Here is a 23995-nt window from a genome sequence, read left to right on the forward strand (position 1 = left end):
GCCGCCACGGCTGGAGCTACGCCGATCAGAAGCCAGGAGCCAGGTGCTTCCTCCTGGTCTCCCATGCGGGTGCAGGGCCCAAGCACTTGGCCCATCCTCCACTGCGCTCCTGGGCCAGAGCAAAGAACTGGACTGGAAGAGGAGCAGCTTGGACTAGAACCCGGCGCCCACCTAATTAGCTCTTACTTATAGTCCAAAAATCTGCCAAACTATGCAAGTAGTCACTGTAAATATAATTGTGATTAAAAGCAACATATTCCCACTCCCCAAGTCCAACCTTGTGGAGATAAGAGCTTTAAGTCTGTAGTATATTTCATGTTTTCATCATTCTCATTACTACTTAGTTATTGCCTAGTATTCACTCTGGGGCAGTGGGCAGTGTAGGTTGGGTAGTCGATGGAGTCACTGCCCAGCGCCTCACTGGTCCAGGATCCTTTGCAGCTTGGGTAGTCGATGGAGTCACTGCCCAGCGCCTGACTGGTCCAGGATCCTTTGCAGCTTGGGTAGTCGATGGAGTCACTGCCCAGCGCCTGACTGGTCCAGGATCCTTTGCAGCTTCAGGCGTCCCCCAGGGACTGCCGTGTGATGACTGGGGGATGCTGGCTGAGTAAACTTGCAAGGAGAGATGAGTCACTGGACAGCAGTTTGAGCACACAGAATTATAAAGGACGTGTGTTCTTCCTCTTCCAGTGTTCTAGTTTAAAATGTAAAAATTGTTCCTAATATTAAAAAAAATTTTGAGGGAAAATTTTCCTGTAAAGTCCTGTAGTTTGCATGTGTTTCTCACCAGAGCTTTTGCTGTAAGATTTACAAACACATGCTTACGTAAGGCCTGTTCCTTCCTCCTGGGTGCTGCTCCGTGTCCCCTGAAGGTATCCTGGAAAATGCTGTTTGCATAAAAGGAGACGTCCCCTTTGTTGTTTGGATTTTCGTGTTTGTGGCGAGAGGCTCCAGCGACGACTTTGCTCTGCTCACTGCTGGCTGCTCTGGGCTCTGGTCCCTGCGCGTAATCAGATGGGAACTGGCACTGAAGTGAGGCAATCTAGGCCAGCGAGCAGCCAGCCCCCGACAGCCCGAGGGAGGATAGCGGAAAGCCGGGCTGACCAGGCGGCCGGGGAAAGTGGGCCATGGGAGCGGGAGGGGGCGTGCTGCCTCTCCCTCCTTCCAGAAGGCGGGAGAAGGGTGGGGACAAGAAAAGACATGATTGTATTTGACCTGTTCAAGTTGTAGAAAAACATATATGTGGGCCAGCATTGTGGCGTAGCGGGTAAAGCCACTGCCTGTAGTGCCGGCATCCCATAGGGGTGCTGTTTCGGGTCCTGGCTCCTCCACTTCCAATCCAGCTCTCTGCTGTGGCCTGGGAAAGCAGTGGAAGATGGCCCAAGTCCTTGGGCCCCTGCACCTGTGTGGGAGACTGGAAGAAGCCCCTGGTTTCTGGTTTCAGATCAGCAAAGCTCTGGCCATTGCAGCCATCTGAGGAGTAAACCAGTGGATGAAAGACCTCTGTCTCTCTCTTTCTCTGCCTCTGCCTGTCTGTAACTCTGCCTTTCAGATAAATAAATCTTTAAAAAAGAAAAAGAAATGTGTATATGTTACAGTATTTGAATGTGAATATTAATCTTAGAGTGAAATCATGGTGGTTTTAAAAAGTTGCGTAATTGTACTGATCACACACTCAGAATGCTCTGTATTTTCTCATGTGCATTCTGTTCCGGAAACTGTGTGGCGTTCAGTGTTTCACCATGTAAATGTTACTGTTAATGGAGCCAGGGGCTTGCTGACTAGCGCGTGATGTGTGGAACGTCTGTGCAAGGCCACTGGGTGGTGTAGCCGCCAACAGCGCACAGCTTCGCTGTCCCTCCTCCTCTCCCTACTGTGTTGGTCATGAGCAGCGGTGCTGGTGATGGAAGGAGCTGGTGTCTTGGTACCAGGCATGGCGTCAGAGCAGCCTTGCTGGCCCAGGCAGGTGCCTTTATCCATTTCAGATACAAGTAATGATTCCTCCCCGGAGGACTAGACATTGTAAACTTTCCCTAAGAGCGAATGAGATGCAAGGCTTCTGGTAAGATGCTCCATGTACTTGTTAAGATTTATTGATTTATATGAAAGAGTTATAGAGAGAGGTCTTCCATCCACTTGTTCACTCCTCAGATGGCCAGGACTGGGCCAGGTGAAAGCCAGAGCCAGTAGCTTCATCCTGGTCTCCCATATGGGTGCAGGAGCCTAAGAACGTGGAACACCTTCCGCTGCTTTGCCCAGGCACAGTAACAGGAAGCTGGATTGGAAGTAGAGCAGCTGGGATGCTACCTGCTGCCCATATGGATGCTGGCATCACAGGTGGCTCCTTTACCTGCTGTGGCACAATGCCAGCCCTGGGGGTGCTATGTGGATGCAATGTTATATTCATAGGTATTGTTTTATTGGCTTCTATGTGTTTAACTTAGTAATTCTGGTTTCTGGTGTATCTGTTAGCGCTATTACTAAAACATGTTTTGTAGCAAACAATTTCTCTAGGATTCAGTTTCAAGTTCAGCTGTGTTAGCTCTTACAGAAATTGGAACACAATGGCCTCATGTAGGTTCCTCTATGTTTAATAATGCCGTATTTAAGAGAAACTAAAATTGAAAGAGCACTGTAATTTGGAGATGAGATTTCCACGGGCCATGGAGCAAATGTCCCAAATAAATCGAGGTCTTCTGGTTAAAGGTCAGTTTAAATTTACAGTAGTTGGATAAAGCTGCAGATAAGTGCATCCAGCTCAGCAGAATTTTGGTCGGTGAAATCTTGAATTCTCTTCTTTTTCTACAGTGCCTCCAAAGCCATTACACCTGCAGAACTCACCTTCGCCCAGTAAACACCAAAATCCCGGGCTCAAAGCTTTATCTAGTGCACAACCGAGGATGGAGGAGATTAAGCCTTCCTCCGCTCCTTGTGTCTCAAAAGAAAAGCCCAGTAAGGTATCCGATCTCATCAGCCGCTTTGAAGGAGGCAGGTAAGAGTTCATTCACCACGGGAGGAGGAAGAGGGAAAACGCAAGCAGATTTTTATAAAGATGAGAGAACCCCAGCTTTGCTGGCTCCGAAGCGTAGTATGTTTCTCCGTTATCTTGCCCTAATATGAGTTGTCATTCACTCTGTCTGACCCATGTGCAGCCCCTGAGGCCACCAGCTCTTCTGCGTGGCTGTGTTCTGCTGTCCCCCTGTGTGTCACTCTGTGAGTGTCGCTCCTCATGGTGTCACGCCTCTGTCGGGGACTGGGTGTCGGTGGGAAGGGGCAGAGGTTCACTGCTTTGTCTGTTCCTTAGTGTCTGTGTGAGTGTGGCTGGTGGGCTTGCCTCATCCCTGGGGCCCTCTCGGCTTCCTGACCTATTTTATTTCACATGGATCGTTCATACCCAAGCAGGTGCAAAGCCTGCTGGTACTAATCCTAAGTGTCAATAAAAAAAGGTAGGTGAAATAAACCATATGTCTTTCTTAAATATGAAAACAAACCCTTTTCTACTTGTAAGACCCTCACTGGGGCAGGCATCCTGGTGCAGTGGCTTTAGCTGCTGCTTGGGTTGCCTGCCTCCCATATCTGGGAATGCCTGGGATTGAGTCCGACCTCAGCTCCTGATCCAGCTTCTTGTTAATGCACCCGGGAGGCAGCAGACGGTGGCTGAAGTCACCATGTGGAGGACCTGGATGGAGTTCCTGGCTTCAGCCTGGTCCAGCTCCGGATGTTTTGGGCATTTGGGGAGAAACCACTGGATAGGAGATCTCTCTTTCTCTTTCACTCTGTGTATGTGTGTGTGGGGGGGGGGGGGGGCTTTCATATTTATTTATTTTTAATGTTGGGAAGACCCTCACTTGTTTTTCCAGAAGCTTTTGGCACGTTTCCCATCACTGGCTTAAAAAATTTTAAATCAGCCGGCGCCGTGGCTCACTAGGCTATTCCTCCGCCTGCGGTGCTGGCACCGCGAGTTCTAGTCCCGGTTGGGGCGCCGGATTCTGTCCCGGTTGCCCCTCTCCCAGGCCAGCTCTCTGCTGTGGCCTGGGAGTGCAGTGGAGGATGGCCCAAGTGCTTGGGCCCTGCACCCGCATAGGAGACCAGGAGGAAGCCGGCGCAGCGCCGGCTGTGGCGGCCGTTTGTGGGGTGAACCAACAGAAAGGAGACCTTTCACTCTGTCTCTCTCTCACTGTCTAACTCTGCCTGTCAAAAACAAATTTTCTTTAAATCACTGGTAAAAAATTTTAAAAAGAATTATCCGATGGATTTTGTTTCTAACTATCACCCAGAAGCTTGCACTTGAACTGTAAGCAGTTCCTCTTTCAGCACTGAGTACGAATATCTCCATCCACTGCAGTGTAATCTGGGCAGTGGCTTCCTTTTAGATGATTTTATGTATTTATTAGATTCACTGTCATTTAGCTAATGAAATCATAGCTTTGGAAATACGTTCAGAATCGCCTGGGAACTGTGACCAAGCACAGAACTGCAGTGTCCCTGATGCAAAATGAGACTATATTTAGTTCCAAGTTCTGGAGAAAAGTGATTTAGAAGGCGGCCTTCATTGTTCATCCTGATCAATTGTGGGAGCTTCGGTCATAAATATTTAAGCATCCGTATCTGCCTTCTCAAGTCGGATTTTTTTTTTTTTTTTACAGGCAGAGTGGATAGTGAGAGAGAGAGACAGAGAGAAAGGTCTTCCTTTTTGCCGTTGGTTCACCCTCCAATGGCCGCTGTGGCCGGCGCACTGCGCTGATCCGAAGCCAGGAGCCAGGTGCTTCTCCTGGTCTCCCATGCGGGTGCAGGGCCCAAGCACTTGGGCCATCCTCCACTGCCTTCCCGGGCCATAGCAGAGAGCTGGCCTGGAAGAGGGGCAACCGGGATAGAAGCCAGTGCCCCAACCAGGACTAGAACCCATTGTGCCGGTGCCGCAAGGTGGAGGATTAGCCTGTTAAGCCATGGCGCCGGCCCTCAAGTAGGATTTATAAAATACTTTAACCATCTTGAATTTTAACTCTTTACTGGGATGATTTAATCTCATTAAAAACATCCTTTGCTTCTCAGTCAGTTGATTTAATAACAGCAGAGCCCAGCCCCTGCTGTTGGCAGACTCCAAGGGGCCGCCCACCATGTGAGGAGAGGCTGGTGCCCCCTCCCCACCCCGCCACATCCCCAGCTTTTAGGGGCAGATCCGGGTGGGGTTGCTCCGTCACTGTGCGCATTGTTTTGGATTCTTCCCTACACATGAAAAATGTCTGCTGTTTGCGCACTTAATACCGATTTCAGTTGATTCTTTGATGCAGAGCCTGAAGCTTTGCTCCTAGGACAGATGGACTGTCTGTTACCATGGCGTGGAGGCAGGTGTGTTGTGAGTCTAGACTTGGGGGTAGAGGTTGGGGTCTGGGCGCGTCAGATAGGACAGCATCCTTTGTGCCAGAGCCCCCTGCCAGCACAAGTATGACACCTCCTGGCAGGCAGTCACTAGCACACCCTGGTGGATTCATGCTTCCTTGGGTCTGGAAGACTTGGGTGGGAATGCTTGTGAGCCAAGCGCCCGCAGGGTGGTTTTCTACTTGAATGCTGGTTGTCCCAGCTTCCCCAGCACTTTGTGGGAGAGTCCCACCTGAGGCCCGCAGGAACCTGACAGATGGTGACGGCCAGGGCACCCTTACCCGAAGACCTTCCCTGCGTGTGACAGCGTTGCAGTAGGAAGAGTCCCCTGAAGCAAGTGCACAGACTTTGTGTTTTGGCTGTGGTTTCCTTTTTTCTCCCCCTGCCTCTTTCCCTCTTTCTGTTTAACCTGTGATGGACTTCAGGATTTCAGCCATGAATAACATTTTCCTGCAGACCTCAACGTTGGTTTTCCCAAGGAGACGGCAAAGCCAACTGTTTTCCTCTGTGGTTTGCTGTCTATAAAACAACAAGAATCGTTTAGGTTCTGTTTGAACTACTGCCTTCCCTAACCCTTTCCCCTCCTGTATGTACCCCAGATCTCCTCTGCATGACACGGCACACGCACACGCACACACTCACATACACGGTGGGGAAAGGGGGTCTTACAGCCGCCAGATCACTCCTCAAATGCTGGCGACAGCTGGGCCTGGGTCAGGCCAGAGCTGGGAGTTGGGAACTCAGTCGTTGAGATCGCCCACAGGGGTGGCAGGAACCCCATTTCTTGAGCCATCACTGCTGCCTCCCACGTTCTGGCCCTCAGAGTTTGAACCTCTGTCTCACTTGTAAAGAAGAGATTGGAGGAGGTCGAAGAGACCATTAGGAGGGTGATGCCGTGTGTTTAATACAGCCTTTGAGAATATATTCTGCTTTCCTAATCAAAATATGTTTTTGTTCCATAATCTGTTCCTGCGTTGAAGGCTGGCCGTAACTGTTTTCAAAACGCTCAAGTTAAAATCTCAGGGAGAGACTTGGCTAAATGTAACTTTCTTACGGTCACATCTTAGGACTAACTAGTGACAGTTCCACACAGCCCACGGAGACGTCCAGGCCACTCCATTGTCTATTTAAATGCGAACAGCATCTCAGGAGGAATATTTGGGGTTTTTTTTTTTGTTGTTGCCTTTTTTTTTTTTTTTTTTTTTTTGACGGGCAGAGTGGACAGTGAGAGAGAGAGACAGGGAGAAAGGTCTTCCTTTGCCGTTGGTCACCCTCCAATGGCTGCTGCGGCCGGCGCACCACGCTGATCCGAAGCCAGGAGCCAGGTGCTTCTCCTGGTCTCCCATGCAGGTGCAGGGCCCAAGCACTTGGGCCATCCTCCACTGCCCTGCTGGGCCACAGCAGAGAGCTGGCCTGGAAGAGGGGCAACCGGGACAGAATCCGGTGCCCCGACGGGGACTAGAACCCGGTGTGCCGGCGCCGCAAGACAGAGGATTAGCCTATTGAGCTGCGGCGCCGGCCTAGGAGGAATATTTGAAGCAGACATGGGGGGAAAATGCACAGAATCGCTGATTGGAGTGGAATAACGTCTTTATTCCAGACCTTTCCCCTGCTGATGACTCCATGCTTTCTCTTTATCTTTCAGTGTGTTATCAAATTGTACTGATTTGAAGAAAGATTCCGCTGCGAACCCAAATGCTCCCAGAACCCCCGCAAGGCACGGACTGACAGCCTCCCCGCCACAAAAGCTGCTCTCCCCGCCCCCGCCCCACCCACTAGGCAATGGTGCCAGCCAGACTCAGGGCCCCCAGACTTGCGTGGCTAACGGTGTGATGGCCGCAAAGGGTCAGACCTTGAGCGCCGAGGACAAAGCAGCCCTGCTGAGCGCCGAGGCGCCCACGCAGCCTTCCCAACCTTTGCTTGATGCGCACATGGTGAACGGAGAGGGAGACGCGGCGGCCCCTGGCCCTGCATCACCTGCCGCCGCCGACGACTGTGATGGGATCGCTTCGGAGGCCGGCGGTGGCTCCCAGCTGCCCCTAGCAGGAGCGGTGGACTTGGAAGCCAAGGCACAGGAGAGGGACGATGGAGAGAGCCCTCTAGACCCGGAGCAGCCGGACCAGCCGGCGGAGCTGAAGGTAGAGCGCGGGGCTCCGCGGGGGCTGCCTGCTACCCTTGTAAACCCTCAAGCCACAGTGCCAAGCCCTGCGCAGGCCTGGCGCTCACAGCGGCGGCTCCAGGCCCTGCGGGCTCCTGTGCTACTGGACCTTCCCCCTCCTGCGTCGGCAGCAACTGCACTGTTTGTCTTTGTGTTGATGTCTCTTGGGGTGTCAGGAGTCAGAGCAGAGGAGACTCGGATAGAGGAAAAGCACACGTGTGCTCTTGTCCGGTGGGAAGAGAACATTCCTGGGGAGGGGCCGGGGTGGGTGCTGCATCCCCCCACGCCCCAGGTGAGGTCCCAGCAAGAGCAGGTGCCACAGTCGGCGTTTTTCAGAAGTTTCTTGCCTAGTTAAAGAAGTAGCAGACTTGGAAGACGGATTCACCACTTGCTGCTTGTGTGGCCACGAACATGGACGTATTCCCAGGTTATTCAGTGGATTAGATGCAGAGCTCTAGGCTTCTCGTCTTTTTCATGTTTCCTAATTGCTACCCAGTTTTATGATCAATGGCTTAATGTTGGCGTTCAACAGGCACCTAGGGATCATTTTAGTTCAGCAGTTCCTTTACAGGAGAAAGATTGGTCCTGTTCCAAGGTCACACCGCCGTGTGTCACCAGTGAAGCCCAGGGCTGACTCCTAGGCTGTGCTGTGTGTCTGCAACAAGAATAAATGGATGAAGGCAGGAAAGGTTGATGGATGCAGAGGCCACCGATAGGATGCTTTAGAGAGGGCAGGAGCGTGGCCAACCGCGGGTGCAAGTCCTGTCTCAGGAGGAGGTACACCTGGATGCTGTTGGTGTGCACGTGCAAAATCTCAGCTCCGAGAAAGCTGACCTGCCACTGGAACAGATAAGGGGACTTCAGAAAGTCTACGAAAAAGGGGAACTCAAAGCTCACACTTGCCTTGGTGGAAAAATTATTTTGAAACCCATGCAGGGCTTTTTTTTTTTTTTTTTCGTAATATGTATCTTCTACATGTTATGCAAACAAAAGGGGGAGGTGCCAGCCTTGTGGCACCACACTAGCAACCCATACTGGCTCCTGGTTGGAGTCCTGGCTGCTCCACTTCCAATCCAGGTCCCTGCTAATGGGCCTGGGAAAGCAGCAGAGAATGGCCCAAGTGTTTGGGCCCCTGCAGCTTTGTGGGAGACCTGGATGGAGTTCCAGCCTCCTGGCTTCAGCCTGGCTGTTTGGGAAGTGAACCAGGGGATGGAAGATCAATCTCTATCTCTGTCTCTAACTCTGCCTTTCAAATAAATAAAAATCTTTGGAAAAAAATTTTTGTACCAAAATAAACTCAATTGCATTTTTCTACAGATTTTTTGAAGTCCCCTCATATTCATAATTTACTTGTGTCACAGCAGAAATCTTTGTATAATTCCATGAACAAGGGCATTGGAAACTGGTGAGCATTATGCTTTGGGAGTATTGGTAAACATGGCCTTGACAAAGGCCTGGGGATTTCTTGGATCGGAGGTGTTGTAGGAGTATCACCATACATTTCCCTGGTGTCAGAAAACCGTTCCCTTCCTGGAATACAAGAACAAAGTTTCCCTTTCTGAATTATTTAGTGTCATCAGTAAGAGGGACTTAGGTGGGATATTGGAAAAATTAAAAATTTGACGATTGTAGGAAAATCTGTAAATGACAGATCCAAGTCTTAAATCTCTCTAGGATTCTTTGTGGTGCTGTGTCTCAGTTTGTGTTAATAAGGGCAGAAAGTTAGAAGGGCTGATACTATAAAACGCGGTTGGTGACTGCTTTTCAAAGCTTAACTGACATGGAATCAATCTCCAGGTTCAGTTTTCACTGATCCTGAAAAAAAAAATCCCAAATGAAGAAGAGTCCATGGTTTCTTTCTTTCCAGCTAGTGCATTAATTTAAATGCTGACTGTTCAGCAGGGAAAGTTTAAATAAGGAAGTGAGTGGGAGAGAATGAGTCATGTTTGGTAACATGATCTGAAATGGGTAGGAAACAGCACGGCAGCGAACGGGGCTCTTCCTATCTGCACGCCGGGCTCGCTGCGAGGGCTCTGTGCCTGAGCCATGGTGAAGGGACAAGAGCATTAGGACCAAGAAGCCGGGCTACGCTTGGGATGATGCCACCATCCAGTGACTACGGAACAGTAAGAGCTGCTCCTATCAAGGGAACCGTCTCAGTGGGTGATAAAGCCTGGGGTTGCGGGTGCTGTGTGTTGTTTTCCTGTTGCTGTTATTATTGACCGCACCTTGTCCCCGTGAGTCTGGCTCAGTTTGGGAGACATGCGGTTAGGACTTGGCTGTGAAACACAGCCCAGCTGGCTGTTCTTCCTGGTGTTCCTGGAGTGGTGGATGGTAGGCGCTGCGTGTGGGAGGGAGAAGAACATTGTCTTTGCAAGGCTCTTGCTCCAAACACCACGTCTTTCCCAGCTCAAAGGGGACACGTTTGGTTTATTCATTCATTTGGGAGAGACTTGGGAGAGAAGGTTTGGTTTTAGTACTGATGTGCGGACTCCACCTCCGGTGCTGCTCTGAGCTTTTGTGTGTTTCCTTCCCCTTGTTTCAGAACGGAAACATAAATGTTAGTGTTGCAACCTGGCTAATATTGTCAGGTATATTTTACTGCAGTGAAAATGGAAAACCTTTACAAATGGAAGTGTTAGTAGTCTTAGAGTAGCTCCAACAAATGGATCCTGGAAGTCTTGAGGCTACTTGTGGCTCGTCCACTAACTAGCAGTGTGAGTTTGAGCGAGTCAGTAAAGTTCCTCTTGGGTTTATTAGTTAGAGGATGTGAACAACGTACGATCTGAAGGCCCCATCGGGTGATAACACTGTAGCTCTGTGCTGCCCTATGTAGGGATATTCCCTCATCGGCCAGGTCCTCCCAGTCGTCAGCTGCTTTTTAACCTAACATGCTGGACTTCTCAGGCATAACAGAATTGTGAGTCTCACTATGCAGGCAACTGAAAAAAAAAAAAAGAAGTTATTCCGATCTTCGTAGAACTGGGTATACAGATTTACATGAGCAAAGCCAAGTAAGTTTTATTTAAACTAGTACTATATTTAATGGGCATTTCTCAGATGCCCAGTACAAGTCAGGCAATGAGGAGATGAAGAAAGGAGGGGACCAGTGTAACTGGGAGTACAGGTGCACATTGCACTGCGTCACAAACAGCTGTTCCTAACTATTTGGAAACTGATTTGAAAATGCTCTCAGCTTGTGAACTGGTTCACTGATGGTCTGGAGTATTTTGATCAAGAATTGCTTTCACTGGGAAATATAGACTATGTAACTCATTGAAACTATCGGCTTCAGCTCATTCTAGCAAAGCTGCACTTTTGCAGGGATAGGTTTTTTTGCACCGCTAAACGAAAAGAAAATTGTTAGCACCCTGTGACACCTTGAGCTGCTGCCTACAAGGTGGTAACAGTATCTTTGAAGTGAGTGTGATCTTGATTTCAGCAGGTTAAGCAACTGAAATCTGCAAGAGGGGAGATGTTACAGGAAATGTTTCTAACGCGTAATTACAGGGAATAAAATGCAGAGCCGTACAGTGTGTGTGTGTGTGTGTGTGTGCGCCTGTTTGCCTTGGAGGCGTCCTGTAGGCGCGGTGAATTTCAGCTATCATAAATAAACTACGTGAAGTATACTCTGTTTATGAGACTCAGGTACATGGGTCAGTGCATTTTAGAATGAATTTCATTTAACAAAAATGCTTGCCTTTTCTTGAATGTTTATACCTCAGTTTATAAGCTTCAGTTGTCTGCAAACGGTCCAGTGAGAATGATGCATTCCTTGATAGTGTCATGTAAATGAAGACTTACCTTGATGATTTCATGAGCCTTGTAATATCTAGGATGAATGTTAACGGGCTGCGTTGGTTGGTTTTCCCACATTTATTCTGTTTCCTTCCTCTGGATTTCCTACAGTCAACCCAGTGGCAGTGGGTGGGGCGGATGCTTGCCAGTGGTCAGGCAGTGCTGGGATTGCCCTCGTCCCACGTCAGAGACCTTGAATTTGAGCCCATGCCGTTTCCGATCCAGCTTTCTGCTAACACACACACTGGGAGGCGATCGATGATCATCAAGTGCTTGGCTGTGTGGGAGACCAGGATGGGGCCCTGAGGTCCTGGCTTTGGTCTGGCCCAGCCCTGGCTTTTGCAGGCCATTTGGGAAGTGAACGAGTAGATGGAAGATCACTCTCTCTTTTCTCTCTGCTTTCCAAATAAACTAAATACTAAATACATGGAAAATGTTATGAAATATAAATGTATAGAGTTGTACCTTAAAATTTATATAGATAACATACCTCTGTCACTGGCAACAGAAGATCAAAGTTGTGATGTATTAAAACTCTAACAACAGTTTTAGTGAGAATATAATAAGGGTTGGTGCTGTAGTGTAGCAGGTGAAACTGCCACCTGCAGTGCTGACATTCCATATAGGTGCTGGTTCCTGTCCTAGGTGCTCCACTTCCGATCCAGCTCCCAGCTAATGTGCCTGGGAAAGCAGCAGAGGATGGCCCAAGTACTTGAACCCTTGCCATACACATGGGAGACCCAGATGAAGCTCCTGGCTTCTGGCTTCAGATCAACCTGGCTCAGACTGTTGTGACCATTTGGGAAGTGAACCAATGGATGGAAGACCTTTCTCGCTCTTTGTAACTCTGCCTTCCAAATAAATAAATAAATAAATAAATCTATCTTTTTCTAAAGCAGGAATATAACAGGGTTAGAGGAAAAAGATGATTCTTCATTTGACCTACGTTAATAGAATCTCTGTAATGAAGGTGAAGGAGGGACGTGAACAGTTGGGACTTGGGGAAGCATTAACTGTTCATTTCATGGTTATGGATTTTTTTTTTTAAAGATTGATTTGAGAGGCAGAGTTTGAGGGAGACAGAGAAACAGAAGTTTCCCACCCGCTGGCTCACTCCCCAAATGGCTGCAACAGCCAGAGGTGGGCCGATCCAAAGTCAGGAGCCAGGAGCTTCTTCCAGGTCTCCCATGTGGGTGCAAGGGCCTAAGCACTTGGGCCATCCTCTGCTGCTTTCCCAGGCCATAGCAGAGAGCTGGACTGGAAAAGGAGCAGCCAGGACTTGAACCAGCGCCCATATGGGATGCTGGCATTGCATGTGGTGGCTTCACCCACTATGCCACAGCACAGGCTCTGACAATTTCTTTAGGTGTAAACTAAGAACAGTGGTGGCCCGTTTTACAGCTTTAATAGATGTTATTTCATTTCAACAGTTTTGGAACAAAGAAAACGAAGCTTTATACAGTGAGTGAATGACAAATCTGTGAGAGTTTTTACCATTCGGTTTCCTGTGGGGACTGACAGTCAGTGAAGACAGAGGCCCTGTGGGATGTAAGCTCCACTAGGCAGAGTCACCACATCCCTAGACTCGAACCAGTGCACATATTGGATGCCGGTGCTGCAGGCGAAGCTTAACCTGTTAGACCACTGCGCCGGCCCTGTTGCTCCTGATTTTTAATTCTCAATGGAGTTATATTTTGTATAAGCCATGATTGTTTACAACTGTTAAACGGAAATAAAAATCTTGTCCTGGGGGTAGGAATGACAGAATTGAATTGAGAAGCAAATCGTGAGTAGGAAAGCCAGTGCTGCCTGCCAAGGGAGCTCACTTTTCCTCTTCCGTTCGTTTCTGCCCACTGCCCAGTTGGAAGTCTCAAGGTTGCTGATGAACTTCACTGGCTGTACTGTTTGGCATTAAGGTTGTCTGAGAGTTAGAACATCATGCTTACCTTGGTGGTCTGTTTCTTTGTGCTGGGCAACAAGTTGTATTTTTTAAGATTTAGTTATTCACTTGAAAGGCACAGGGACACACACACACACACACACAAACTGAAAGGGGTAGGATGGGGATGGGAAAAAAAAGAAATTCCTTCTATACACTGGTTCACTCCCTAAATGGCTGCAATAGCAGTGTCGGGGCCAGGCTGAAGGCAGGAGGGTGGTCTCCCATGTGGGTGCAGGGGCCAACCACTTGGGCCATGTTCTGCTTTCTCAGGTGCATTAGCAAGGAGCTGGCTCGAAAGTGGAGCATTGAGGACTGGAGCCTGTGCACCTGGGTGGGTGCCAGTGTCACCGAGTAGTGGCTTAACCTGCTGGGCTGCCCCACAACAAGGTTTTGTTTTGGTTTTGGTTTTTTTGACAGGCAGAGAGAGAGAGAGAGTGAAAGGTCTTCCTTCTGCTGGTTCACCCCCCCAAATGGCTGCTACAGCCGGTGCGCTGCACCGATCTGAAGCCAGGAGCCAGGTGCTTCCTCCTGGTCTCCCATGTGGGTGCAGGGCCCAAGCACTTGGGCCATCCTCCACTGCCTTCCTGGGCCACAGCAGAGAGCTGGACTGGAAGAGGAGCAACCGGGACAGAATCCGGCGCCCATATGGGATGCTGGTGCTGCAGGCGGAGGATTAACCAAGTGAGCCACAGCGCCAGCCCCATAGTTTTTGTTTTTTTAAATTTTATATTTCTGTTGGTTCACATCTTAGACAGCTGTTAAGATCATGTTAAAGACAAACAGTAAGTTCTTCCTTGTTGTTTCTTCTGTTGAAAAATGAGTTTTAATTGTGAAAAAGTAGAACTGCAAGCAAAGAAGCAGTACAGCCCTTCTCATCCGTGCTGTTGGTGTTACCATGCAGGCGCCAAGGGTGGATTTTACTACAGGAGTTTAAAATGGTGCATGCAGGAGGGAAAAGCTGCCCTGCCACCCGTGGGCATAGTTCCTAAAAATCCTGACAGCCGGTTTTCTCGGTTCCCTTGGAGCTGAGTGGTGAACTCAGAAAAGTCTGTTTTCAGCTACTCAGTTTAGCATGTTGGAAAGATAAAGAAAGACTTGAGAAAAACGAACCTCAGAGCTTGGATCTGCACACTCAGCCCCTGTTTGGTTTGAAAGGTCAGTGTGCCAGGCTCACTCTTCTGGGTGCTGGAAGCGCTGGTGAGAGCTAATACATCCTGTCCCAGCCGTGGGCTGAAGGGAGGCAGGTAGGCAGACAGACCTTGCTGTGGCACAGTGCACGGAGCGCTCCGGAAACAGGAGTGCTGGCTGGGGCCAGGCCGCTGGGGAGTAGCTCAAGTGGACTTGAAGACACAGTGGACCAGTGCTTCGTGGTCACCGAGGGCCTGTGCCGGGCTGAGGGGACCTGTGAGCCCTGAGCCAGAAGCAGGAAGGTGGGGCCGTGATGGCGGGAGCTTCAGACTGAGGCCGGAGGGGCTAGGGAGGTGAGGTTGGGGTGGGGCGGGGGAGAAGGGAGTAGGTGGAGGGCCTGGCTTAAAAAGAGGAAGCTAAGGACAAGTTGCATGGGTTTCCTGTGCTTAGGTTTTACTTTTTCCTGAAAATAACAGATACCTTTAAAAAGGGGGTTTATTTTTAAATGGAATAAAAGTTAATAATTCTCATCGAAAAACAAGGAGATGCAGCGAAGCCTAAAAAATATAAAAATCCACCCATATTTCCCATTTTTCCACTACCCAGAGAGAACCACTTCAGCGTTCACTGTTGCTGGTTGTTTTTCTGAACTAACATTTGAAAGTCATGTTCAGTAGCATAATGTGTGGCCACTCCAGATCCTGTGTTGTTGGATCAAACGTAGGTAATTTCCCATGTTAATTCCGACTTCGACAAGCCTAATACTGTGGCCTTGGAGCACTTAATTACACCATGGAAGGGACATGATGACACAGCTGTGGGTTTTAGAAGAATGAGTCAGATCAGAGGAAGGTCAGCCGGAGCAGGGTTCAAGGTTAGGAAGCCCCTGCGCCAGCCCAGCTGTCGGGTGGAGCGGCCTGGTGAGTGGGAGCATGGAAGGAAAAAAACACGTGGGTGCTTGAAAGGTTTCTGGAACATGGAATTAAAAGATAAGTTTTGTATTAAAAAATTGTCTTCAGTCCATGCATCATGGGAGGTCTTCAAGAGGTTGGAGGAAGGCAAAATATTAGATTTGATGTCTTAAATTTAGGGGCTCCTGGAAGGTCTTTGTGAAGACATGTACTACCAAGATGGAATATTCCAGAGGCATTCTGGCTATTGGTTAGACGTGAAGACTGTGGACCTACAGCACCCGAGTTCACTCCCAGCTCCGTCCACTTGCTGGCCGATGACCTCGGACAAGTCGCTTCACGCAGGTCTGCAGGCCTGGGCTTCCCAGCAGTTTGTGACAGCAGGGACGGTGGTGCGGCTGTGGATGGAGGAGGCTGTGGAGGTGCTAATGCACTTGTGTTCCTGGCTCCTGAAAGGCGTCCCTCTGGAGATGTTCACTAAGCCGGTGAAGCCAGGGCCCTGGAGCCAGGAAGGAGGGTGTAGGAGGACACGCATGTGGGCAGGGCTGCCGCCAAGTACGATGAGCAGGAGCCGGAGCGGGCTGAGCACTGGCGCTGGAGAACACACATCCTGGGACGGGAACAGAATGGGCCGTGCAAGAGGAAAGAGAGTGCAGTGTTTTGGAAACAGGGACTGATGGGGTGGAAGGCACAGCCATATTGGTGACTTTGAGGAAAACAGCCTGGTCGCCACCTAGAATACAGAAGTAGGCGTTCCCCCCGAGACCTGGACCTGCAGTGGACTTCAACGCCAAACCCCTCCCAAGCTCAGTGGAGTTGGGTGATTGGATGCAGCTGAGTTGACTGATGTTGCTTATGCATCGTGGTCAAGGTGCTGCAGGGACAACCGAGAGAAGACTTGACCTTGAGACCGATGGTTCAGGGTCTGCACACGACCGTTACAGCACCAGGAGGCAGTGAGCCAAGAGCTGCCAGATAAAGCCGGCATTCGGCAGGATTCGCTGTAGAAGTCAGGCAGCATCTGGACTCAGTGGGGCGAGGAGGCCCTGAGGACCACAGCGCTGGGGCGGCTCCTGGGCCTGGTGCGTGTGTCAGGAAAGAGACAAAGTATGAAGCCACAGGCAGACCAGGTTATTCCTAAGATAGAGGGAGAGCTTGGGCTGGTCCAGAATGTCCAGCATGTCACAGTGTGTGCTGGGAGGGGTGTGGGCTTAGGCTGAGGCTGGACTTGGGCTGAGCTGTGGGGAGAGAGTGTGGGAGGATGGGGAGAGCTCAGGCCGATGGCTGGACTCTTGAGATGGTGGTCCAGCAGTCCAGGTGGGGCGGAGCTGTATTAGCAGGGCAGAGAAATGGCGGCCTGCTTGGTGTTATGTAGGTGACCTAAGCTTTTTGCCCTTGCTCCGTCGCCTGGATTTGGGCAGTGCCCCCTGGAGGTCAGTGGGATGCTTACAGGAGGAGGGCCGCGTTGGTTCTTGTCCCATGGGGACAGTGAGCATGAGCACAGCTTGAGTCTGTTGAAAGCTGGAAGCCTCCTGTTGCAGCAGTGGGAGTGGTGGGCTCCCAGGGAGGAGGTTCTTGCGAGGGCGGGGTCTTTCATCACACAAAATGGCCAAAAAGGGTGCGTCGCTTTTGGACTGGCTAGTGGAAGGGATTGAAATTATGTCCAGTCAGCAGAGCAGAAAGGGTTTTAGAGGCACACACCTTTGATGGGTCTGTGAGGGTAGGGCTGACAAGCAGCCATGGAGACAGGAGTTTAATCAGCGAGTGACAGGTCTTTGCTTACCGGCAGGATCAGGGACCGTTCTGGGCTGTGTCTAAAACACCTGCTTCTTTGCTCATCTTTTGTGACGGCAGCCCCCAGGACAGAGCAGGTGACGTCTTCTCCACCCTTACAGGGGTCTTGCGTAGCTGCCAATGAACCCACCTAATGCCTCGCATTGTGACCCTGTTTCTGAGGGCTTTGGTCTGTGAGAGTGGGGCTGTGCACACAAGGGGCGCAGAGTGCCAGAAATGGGCAGGATCTGGTGCTGCAACGTCAGAGTGCAGAAGGAACTGGCTTAGTGAGCCTGGAGGAGAAATGGAAGAGTAAGACCTGGGAGACATGGCAGTTTGTGCGCGCGGCTTGAAACACCACACAGAGGGCCATTCCCGCAACCTGGTGGACAAGAGCAGACTCACAGGCAGACGCTGTGGGTTTGAGTCCTGCCTGGGCATTTATGAGCTCTGTGACTTTGAGTAGAGTAAGGTCAGTCTCTCTGGCCCCCAGATGCCTCTGCTGTGAAGTGGACATCATGGATCTGCTTCATAACACGGTTAGAGGTGTGGATCGTTTAATAGTCGTGCTTAAAACAGAGCCTGATGCCTGCGAGTGGTTGCGTCCCCTCACTTGCAAGTCAGGGTACCAGACCCAAGACCGGAGACGTGGTTGAATGGCGCCCCACCTTCAGTCTCCTCTGCTGGGGGACTGGCACCTCTCTGCAAGTTCTCACGGGAGCCGCGGGTTGCTTGCTGGACTGACAGAAGTAACTGCCTGCCTCCTGTTAACCTTGCTTTCCTGGTGTTGTGTCTCGTGGCCCAGGACCACCGCTTGTCACCGCGCGAGGCCCTGTGGTGAGGGTGTATGAGGTTTTAACTGTGGGGAAATGTTCATGACAATTACTTGGGTGCTCTGCCTTGAGGTGGGTTGATTGAGTTACTGCAGGTGTGTGGATGTAGTAGGTTCTTGGTGCCTATTTAATTTCTGCACAACTCGGTGTATAGTATGTTCTCATGTATTCCAAATGGGAGGTGTAAGAGGGCCACGGTTCTCTCTTTGCTGCCGCTGCCTTCCTGTCTGGCCTCATGCAGGTAACCCTACCTACGTCCTCCGTCTCAAAAGGATGTCATTTAAGCACTCGGATCAAGGTGCTGCTCACCCGTTCTCTAGGCTCAGAGCAAGCTTTGCTGGGTAGCGTGCAGGACCCAAGTTTGGGGGAGCATGTGCCAGGGTTGCCCTCGCAAAGCTTGCTCAAGGAACGTGCAGCAGCCACCGGCCACTTGTGCTTGTGGCGCTGTGCGGGAGGGACCTGCACAGAAAGATTGTGTGCCTGTCCCCTGTAGGTGCTCTCTCTCCTTTTATACAGAATGTGAACTTGGCAATGAACCTCCTGCTGGCTACCAGTCTTCCTGAGACTCCTGGCCCACCTTGGGGTATTTTTACTTGATCTTACCTGAACGTGAAGTCTTGTTTGATTGCTCCCACACCTGGGTTTGGACCGAGGTCTGTCAGTGAGCAGCTTTATGGCTGAGGGAATTTCTCCAGGCTCGCCAAGATGGAGCTTCCTCACCTTCGTGGCAGCGGTGAGGATTGCATGGGAGGGTTCGTGTGAGGTGTGGAGAGCAGGGCACGTAGTATGCACCTGGGGATCTATGTGGATGTCACTGGCTTACCTGGGGCCACGTGGAAGACTTGGATGTCTGGCACGACCATAAAATGACTTACCAAAGTGTTGATGCATCTCATGAAGTGGGAGACACGACCATGTGTGTACTGCTTGCACATGTGGACGGGCTTCTGGGAACGCAGGGGTACCTGCACCTGTACAGCCCTGTGCCCTCCAGGCCACGGCAGAATATAACCGACTGACAGCCGACCGTGGTAGAAGCTCCCCAGGACAGAGAAGTCTCTGATGCTGTATAAAGCTGATGATCATTTACTGCAGGTTGTTCACAACCTCTCCTAAGTATATGGGACGGACCACAAGGACTTTTTGTATTTTGGGGAAGTTAGAATCCCAGGAGAGCATGTCTGGACACCTGATGTTGTCCCTGGCTACGGACGGGGCAGGACAGCTGTGACTCGCTGGCTCTGCACGAGCGCCTTCTGCCTGCCGGGTTAGAGCGCCCCCATGAGCTGCAGCGGGGGGCGCTCTGTCCTGCCACCTGCCACAGGGCAGAGTTGTGCCCAAAGGTCTGAAAGGGGCTGCTGGAGCCGGTGACACCTGCAAGTGAGGAGACAAGACCAAGACTGCGGGATATGCCAGAGCTGGTGGCACAGTGATTGACAACTGGGCTGTGCCTGCGTGGGGCGGGCAGGAAGCAGACCCCTCGACAGGGTCCTGGAGGTGCAAAGACAGAGCTGTATTTAGGAAGCGCATTCAGCAGCAGACGACAGAGAACTGCACGCTGGGTCACTGTCAGGCAGTGAATCTCCCGGTTTCTATTCTGGTAGGTTGGATACACCCTGGCAGTCAGCTCTTAGTATAGCCATGGACCGCCATGCATTTGCAAGTTTTTTAAAATTCTGTTTAATTTAAAGATGGAAGGATACCAAAAGATGAGTTGCCTTCAAAACACCATTTATTGAAAGTATGAATCAGGCTGGCACCGCGGCTCACTAGGCTAATCCTCCGCCTGCGGTCCTGGCACCCTGGGTTCTAGTCCCGGTCAGGGCGCCAGTTCTGTCCTGGTTGCTCCTCTTCCAGTCCAGCTCTCTGCTGTGGCCTGGGAAGGCAGTGGAGGATGGCCCAAGTGCTTGGGCCCTGCACCTGCATGGGAGACCAGGGGGAAGCACTTGGCTCCTGGCTTCAAATCGGTGCAGCGCCAGCCGTAGCAGCCATTTTGGGGGTGAACCAACGGAAGGAAGACTTTTTTCTCTGTCTCTATCTCACTGTCTACTCTGCCTGTCAAAAAAAGCAAGTATGAATCATAAGTATATTTTGCATAGAAAAAAATGAGATTCTTAGGTCTTAGTACAGTGCTAAGCACAAAACAGGTTCTGTAGTTTTGAAGTGGCAAGTGTTAAACAGAAGCTACCCATTTAACTGTCCTGTTTAAAAAAAATACTAGGTTATTGTCCTAGTGAACTAGCAATTTTTAAATTCCCTGACTCATTATTTATATGTAAGTCTAACAGTGCCCCATGCATACAGATAAATCGTATATTTCTCCAAAAATGTGCTCATACATGAGTCTCAGTAAAGTAGGTTTTTTAAAGTTGGAAGCCATTTTATTCTTACTATATTAAAGTGGCTGAATTTTGTACACTTGATAAATATTGCTAAAATGCTGAAAAGCCTGCTTTACATAGGAGTCCTGTTGGAAAACATGAGTCATAGGTAGCACATCCCTTTTTAGGTGGCTTTGTAAGCAGGCGGTTGCGTCTTGGCAGTTTGGGTGCTTGTAGGCACCTATCACAGTCGTGGTTTCTGTTGCAAAGAAGGGTGAGGGTGAGCGCTAGACTACATAGCCACTGATGACTGCCATGCGGCGCTCTCCTGCGTGGATGGAATCTCACCGTGTGACCCTGGGAACGTGAGCGTTCGTTCTTCGCTCTGTTGCCTGTAACACAGGAGTAATACGGGTTCCTGCTTCACAGAGTACTTAATTTATGCAGAAGGCTTTCACAGTGTCTAGCACAGAGCAAGCAGTCGGTGAACCAGTCGTTTGCTGCTCTGAGGGCGAGATCATTGTTGTGATGGATCTAAAACAAGGCTCAGGGAGTGGATGACTTCCTCGATCTGCCACACAGTCCCCAGTCGCTCTTCTGCACGCCTGTGTGTGAGGGCTGAGCTCACGGCTCGGCAAGCTTGCTTGTGCTTCCCTGTGTGTTAGCGTGGGCAAGGTCGGGCCGCTGATGTGTGCAGCACCATCTGCGTGGAGGGAGCAGAGCTTTCGCTAATACCTGCTGGCATCTCCCTTGGATTTGATAAAACATGACCCGGGTATCCAGTTTGCCAGGTTCAGCAAATGCAGGCTTTGGAGTCAGCAAAAGATTGTTTTCCGTAAGCATCTTATTGAAGGTCCCGTAGGGTTGTGGAAGATCTCTGTGGGTGTCTGAGCGCTAGCAGTGGTAGAGAGCACACCCTGAGTGACAGGCTCTGGCTTGGGAATGATGCGTTGCCTTATCATGGCACAAGTTCCCCTGGTGACTTCCTTTAAAGATAACTGTCAGAGGGTGGGTTGGCGGTGCGCAGTGAAAGCCGCTGCTTTGGAGCCCCGCATCTCATCTCTCAGTTCCCGGTTCCAGCTTCCTGCTTCTGCACAGCCTAGAGGCAGCAGGTGATGGCCCCAGAGGTTGGGTCCCTGCCACCCACGCAGAAGACCCAGGTGGAGTTCTGAGATCCAGGCTTCCAGCTGGCCAAGCCTGGTCTATTACGGGCTTTTAGGGAATGAATTAGCAGATGGAAGATACTTTGCTCCTTTTCTTTCTCCTTCCCTCCCTCTCCCTCTTGCTCCTCCTTTCAAATAAATAAACAAGCTTAAAAATAAGATGGGGCAGGCACTGTAGTATAGCAGGTAAAGTCTTTGCCTGTGATGCCAGCATCCCATATGGGCCCTGAATAGAGACCCCACTGCTCCACTTCCAGTCCAGCTCCCTGCTAATGAACCTGAGAAAGCAGTGGAAAATGGCCCAAGTGCTTGGGACCCCGCACCCACATAGGAGACCCAGAAGAGACTCCTGACTCCTGGCTGTGGATCAGTGCAGCCCCAGCCGTTGTGGCCATTTGGGGAGTGAACCAGTGAGTGGAACATTCTCTGTCTCCCTTTCTCTCTCTTTATCTGTGTGTGTGTGTGTGTGTGTTTGTATCTCCTCCTCTCTGTAACTCTGCCTTTAAAAAAAAAAAAAGTAAGCAAATAAGTACATCACCATTATTAGAATAAAATTAAGGGCTTACAAAGAACACACTGCTGGTGCTAACACCAGGAGGGATGTCTCTCGAGCATTCTTCTAACAGAAGCAAGACTCCAGATGCACAAATGAGGGGACTTCTGAGTTTGTGGAAGTGGAGTTCAGTTTATTCTGATGCAGAAGTAATTGGAGTCCATTCATACATTTTTCATACTACTCATTTTCCATGGAGTATTTTGAAAACTTGTCAGTGCGATTCCATTCACTGGACACTGTGTGAAAGGAATAGCACGAGTGATTCCCGTGAGCTGGCGGTAGGAGTCTGTGGTGGAGACAGGTCGGCTCCAAGGGGCACGGGAAACGCTGGGGCCTGAGTGACGTGTTCTGTGTCTTGGGTTATATGCATTTGTTCATACTCCTGTTTCTTCCCCTGAAATGCTGGTAGGTTGCTGATAGGTTTACTGTGCATCACAGATTTTGAAGTCACATTTTAGTTTCATCAACTTTTAATTCTTTTTTTTTTAAGATTTTTTTTATTTGACAGGTACAGTTATAGACAGTGAGAAAGAGAGAGACAGGTCTTCCTTCTGTTGGTTCACTCCCCAAATAGCCGCTACAGCCGGCGTGCTGTGCCAATCCAAAGCCAGGAACCAGGTGCTTCCTCCTGGTCTCCCATGTGGGTGCAGGGCCCAAGGACTTGGGCCATCCTCCACTGCCTTCCCAGGCCACAGCATAGAGCCAGACTGGAAGAGGAGCAACCGGGACTAGAACTCGGCACCCATATGGGATGCCGGCACTGCAGGCGGAGGATTAACCAAGTGAGCCACGGTGCCGGCCCCACCAACTTTTAATTCTTGGAAGTCGTAATCACTTAAAAGTTGCTTGGAGAGCCGGTGCTGTGGTGTAGCAGGTCAAGTACGACGATGGCATCACATACGGAGACTGGTTAGAGTCCCAGCTGCTTCATTTCCCATCCAGCTCTCTGCTATGGCCTGGGAAAGCAGCAGCAGATGGCCCAAGTGCTTGGGCCCCTGTACCCGCAGGGGAGACCGGAAGAAGCTCTTGGTTTTGGATCAGCCCAGCTAAGGCCATTCCGGCCATTCAGGAAGTGAACCAGTGGATGGAAGATCTCTGTCTCTCCCTCTGTCTCTGTAACTCTGCCTTTCAAATAAATACAATAATCTTTAAAATTGAAAGTTGCTTGGAAGGTTTTCAGTTCCATGGAATATCCTGCATATGTAGCACAGGCTTTAAGTTTGCCACATCAGTCAGGATGCTTCTGGCTACAGAGAACACATCACTTGGCCTACCGACACAGACCGATCTCAGCTTGGTGGCCATCCCAGAGCCACCAGGAGCCCACCTGGTACTCCCAAGGAAGATCAATCCCAGGATTCTCCCTGAGGAGTAGCGGGCCAGCATGGCAGCACCGTGGGATAATCTGCTGCTTGCGATGCCCCCATCTCATACGAGCCCTGGTACAAGTCCCAGCGGCTCCACTTCCAATCCAGTTCCCTGCTAATGTGCTTGGGAAAGCTGTGGAAGGTGGCCTAAGTGCTTGGGCCCCTGCACCAGATGGAGTGCGAGGCCCCCGGCTCCAGCCTGGCTGTGGCAGCCATTTAAGGAGTGAACCAGCAGATAAAAGATCTCTTTTTGCATCTCTCCCTACCTCCCTGTCATTTTTCATTTCAGATGAAATAAAGTCTTAAAAAATAAAAAAAGAAAGAAATGGAGTGGAAGGGGATGAGGATGCTAGCCAGGCCAGCAGCGACGCCAGCACTCTGTTACGTTAAAGCAAAACCTCGACTTGTACTGGAATTTGATGACTGTGTCGTTTTTATTTCAGTATTTCTGAGGCCATAGGTCATTCAAGCACTGTTCTATGGCTTGAAGACTTCATACAAAGAATACTTCATTCCATGCTGTAGAAAGAAGCAACACAGTGACTCTGCACATGAGAGAGGATATTGTGTGGAAAAGCAGATCTCATTCATAGAACTTCGTAGCATTTTATAATTTTATATAATTAGATCATAGCATTTTATACACAATTTGGAATGTCAAGTTAT

The 23995-nt window shown here is 50.2% G+C and overlaps 1 protein-coding gene across 3 annotated transcripts in view; it reads left to right on the forward strand.

Annotated features, from left to right (window-relative positions):
• The window catches only part of FGD4 (FYVE, RhoGEF and PH domain containing 4), a 149011-nt gene that overhangs the window by 92016 nt on the left and 33000 nt on the right, over positions 1-23995 (forward strand). For all 3 annotated transcript variants that reach the window (XM_062195053.1, XM_062195054.1, XM_062195052.1), the window contains exons 3-4: positions 2809-2992; positions 7025-7517. In XM_062195053.1, coding sequence (XP_062051037.1) covers positions 2809-2992; positions 7025-7517 — 677 coding nt within the window. The remainder of the gene's footprint in view (positions 1-2808; positions 2993-7024; positions 7518-23995) is intronic.

The sequence above is a fragment of the Lepus europaeus genome, chromosome 6, assembly GCF_033115175.1.
Source record: "Lepus europaeus isolate LE1 chromosome 6, mLepTim1.pri, whole genome shotgun sequence".
Lineage (NCBI taxonomy): Eukaryota > Metazoa > Chordata > Mammalia > Lagomorpha > Leporidae > Lepus > Lepus europaeus.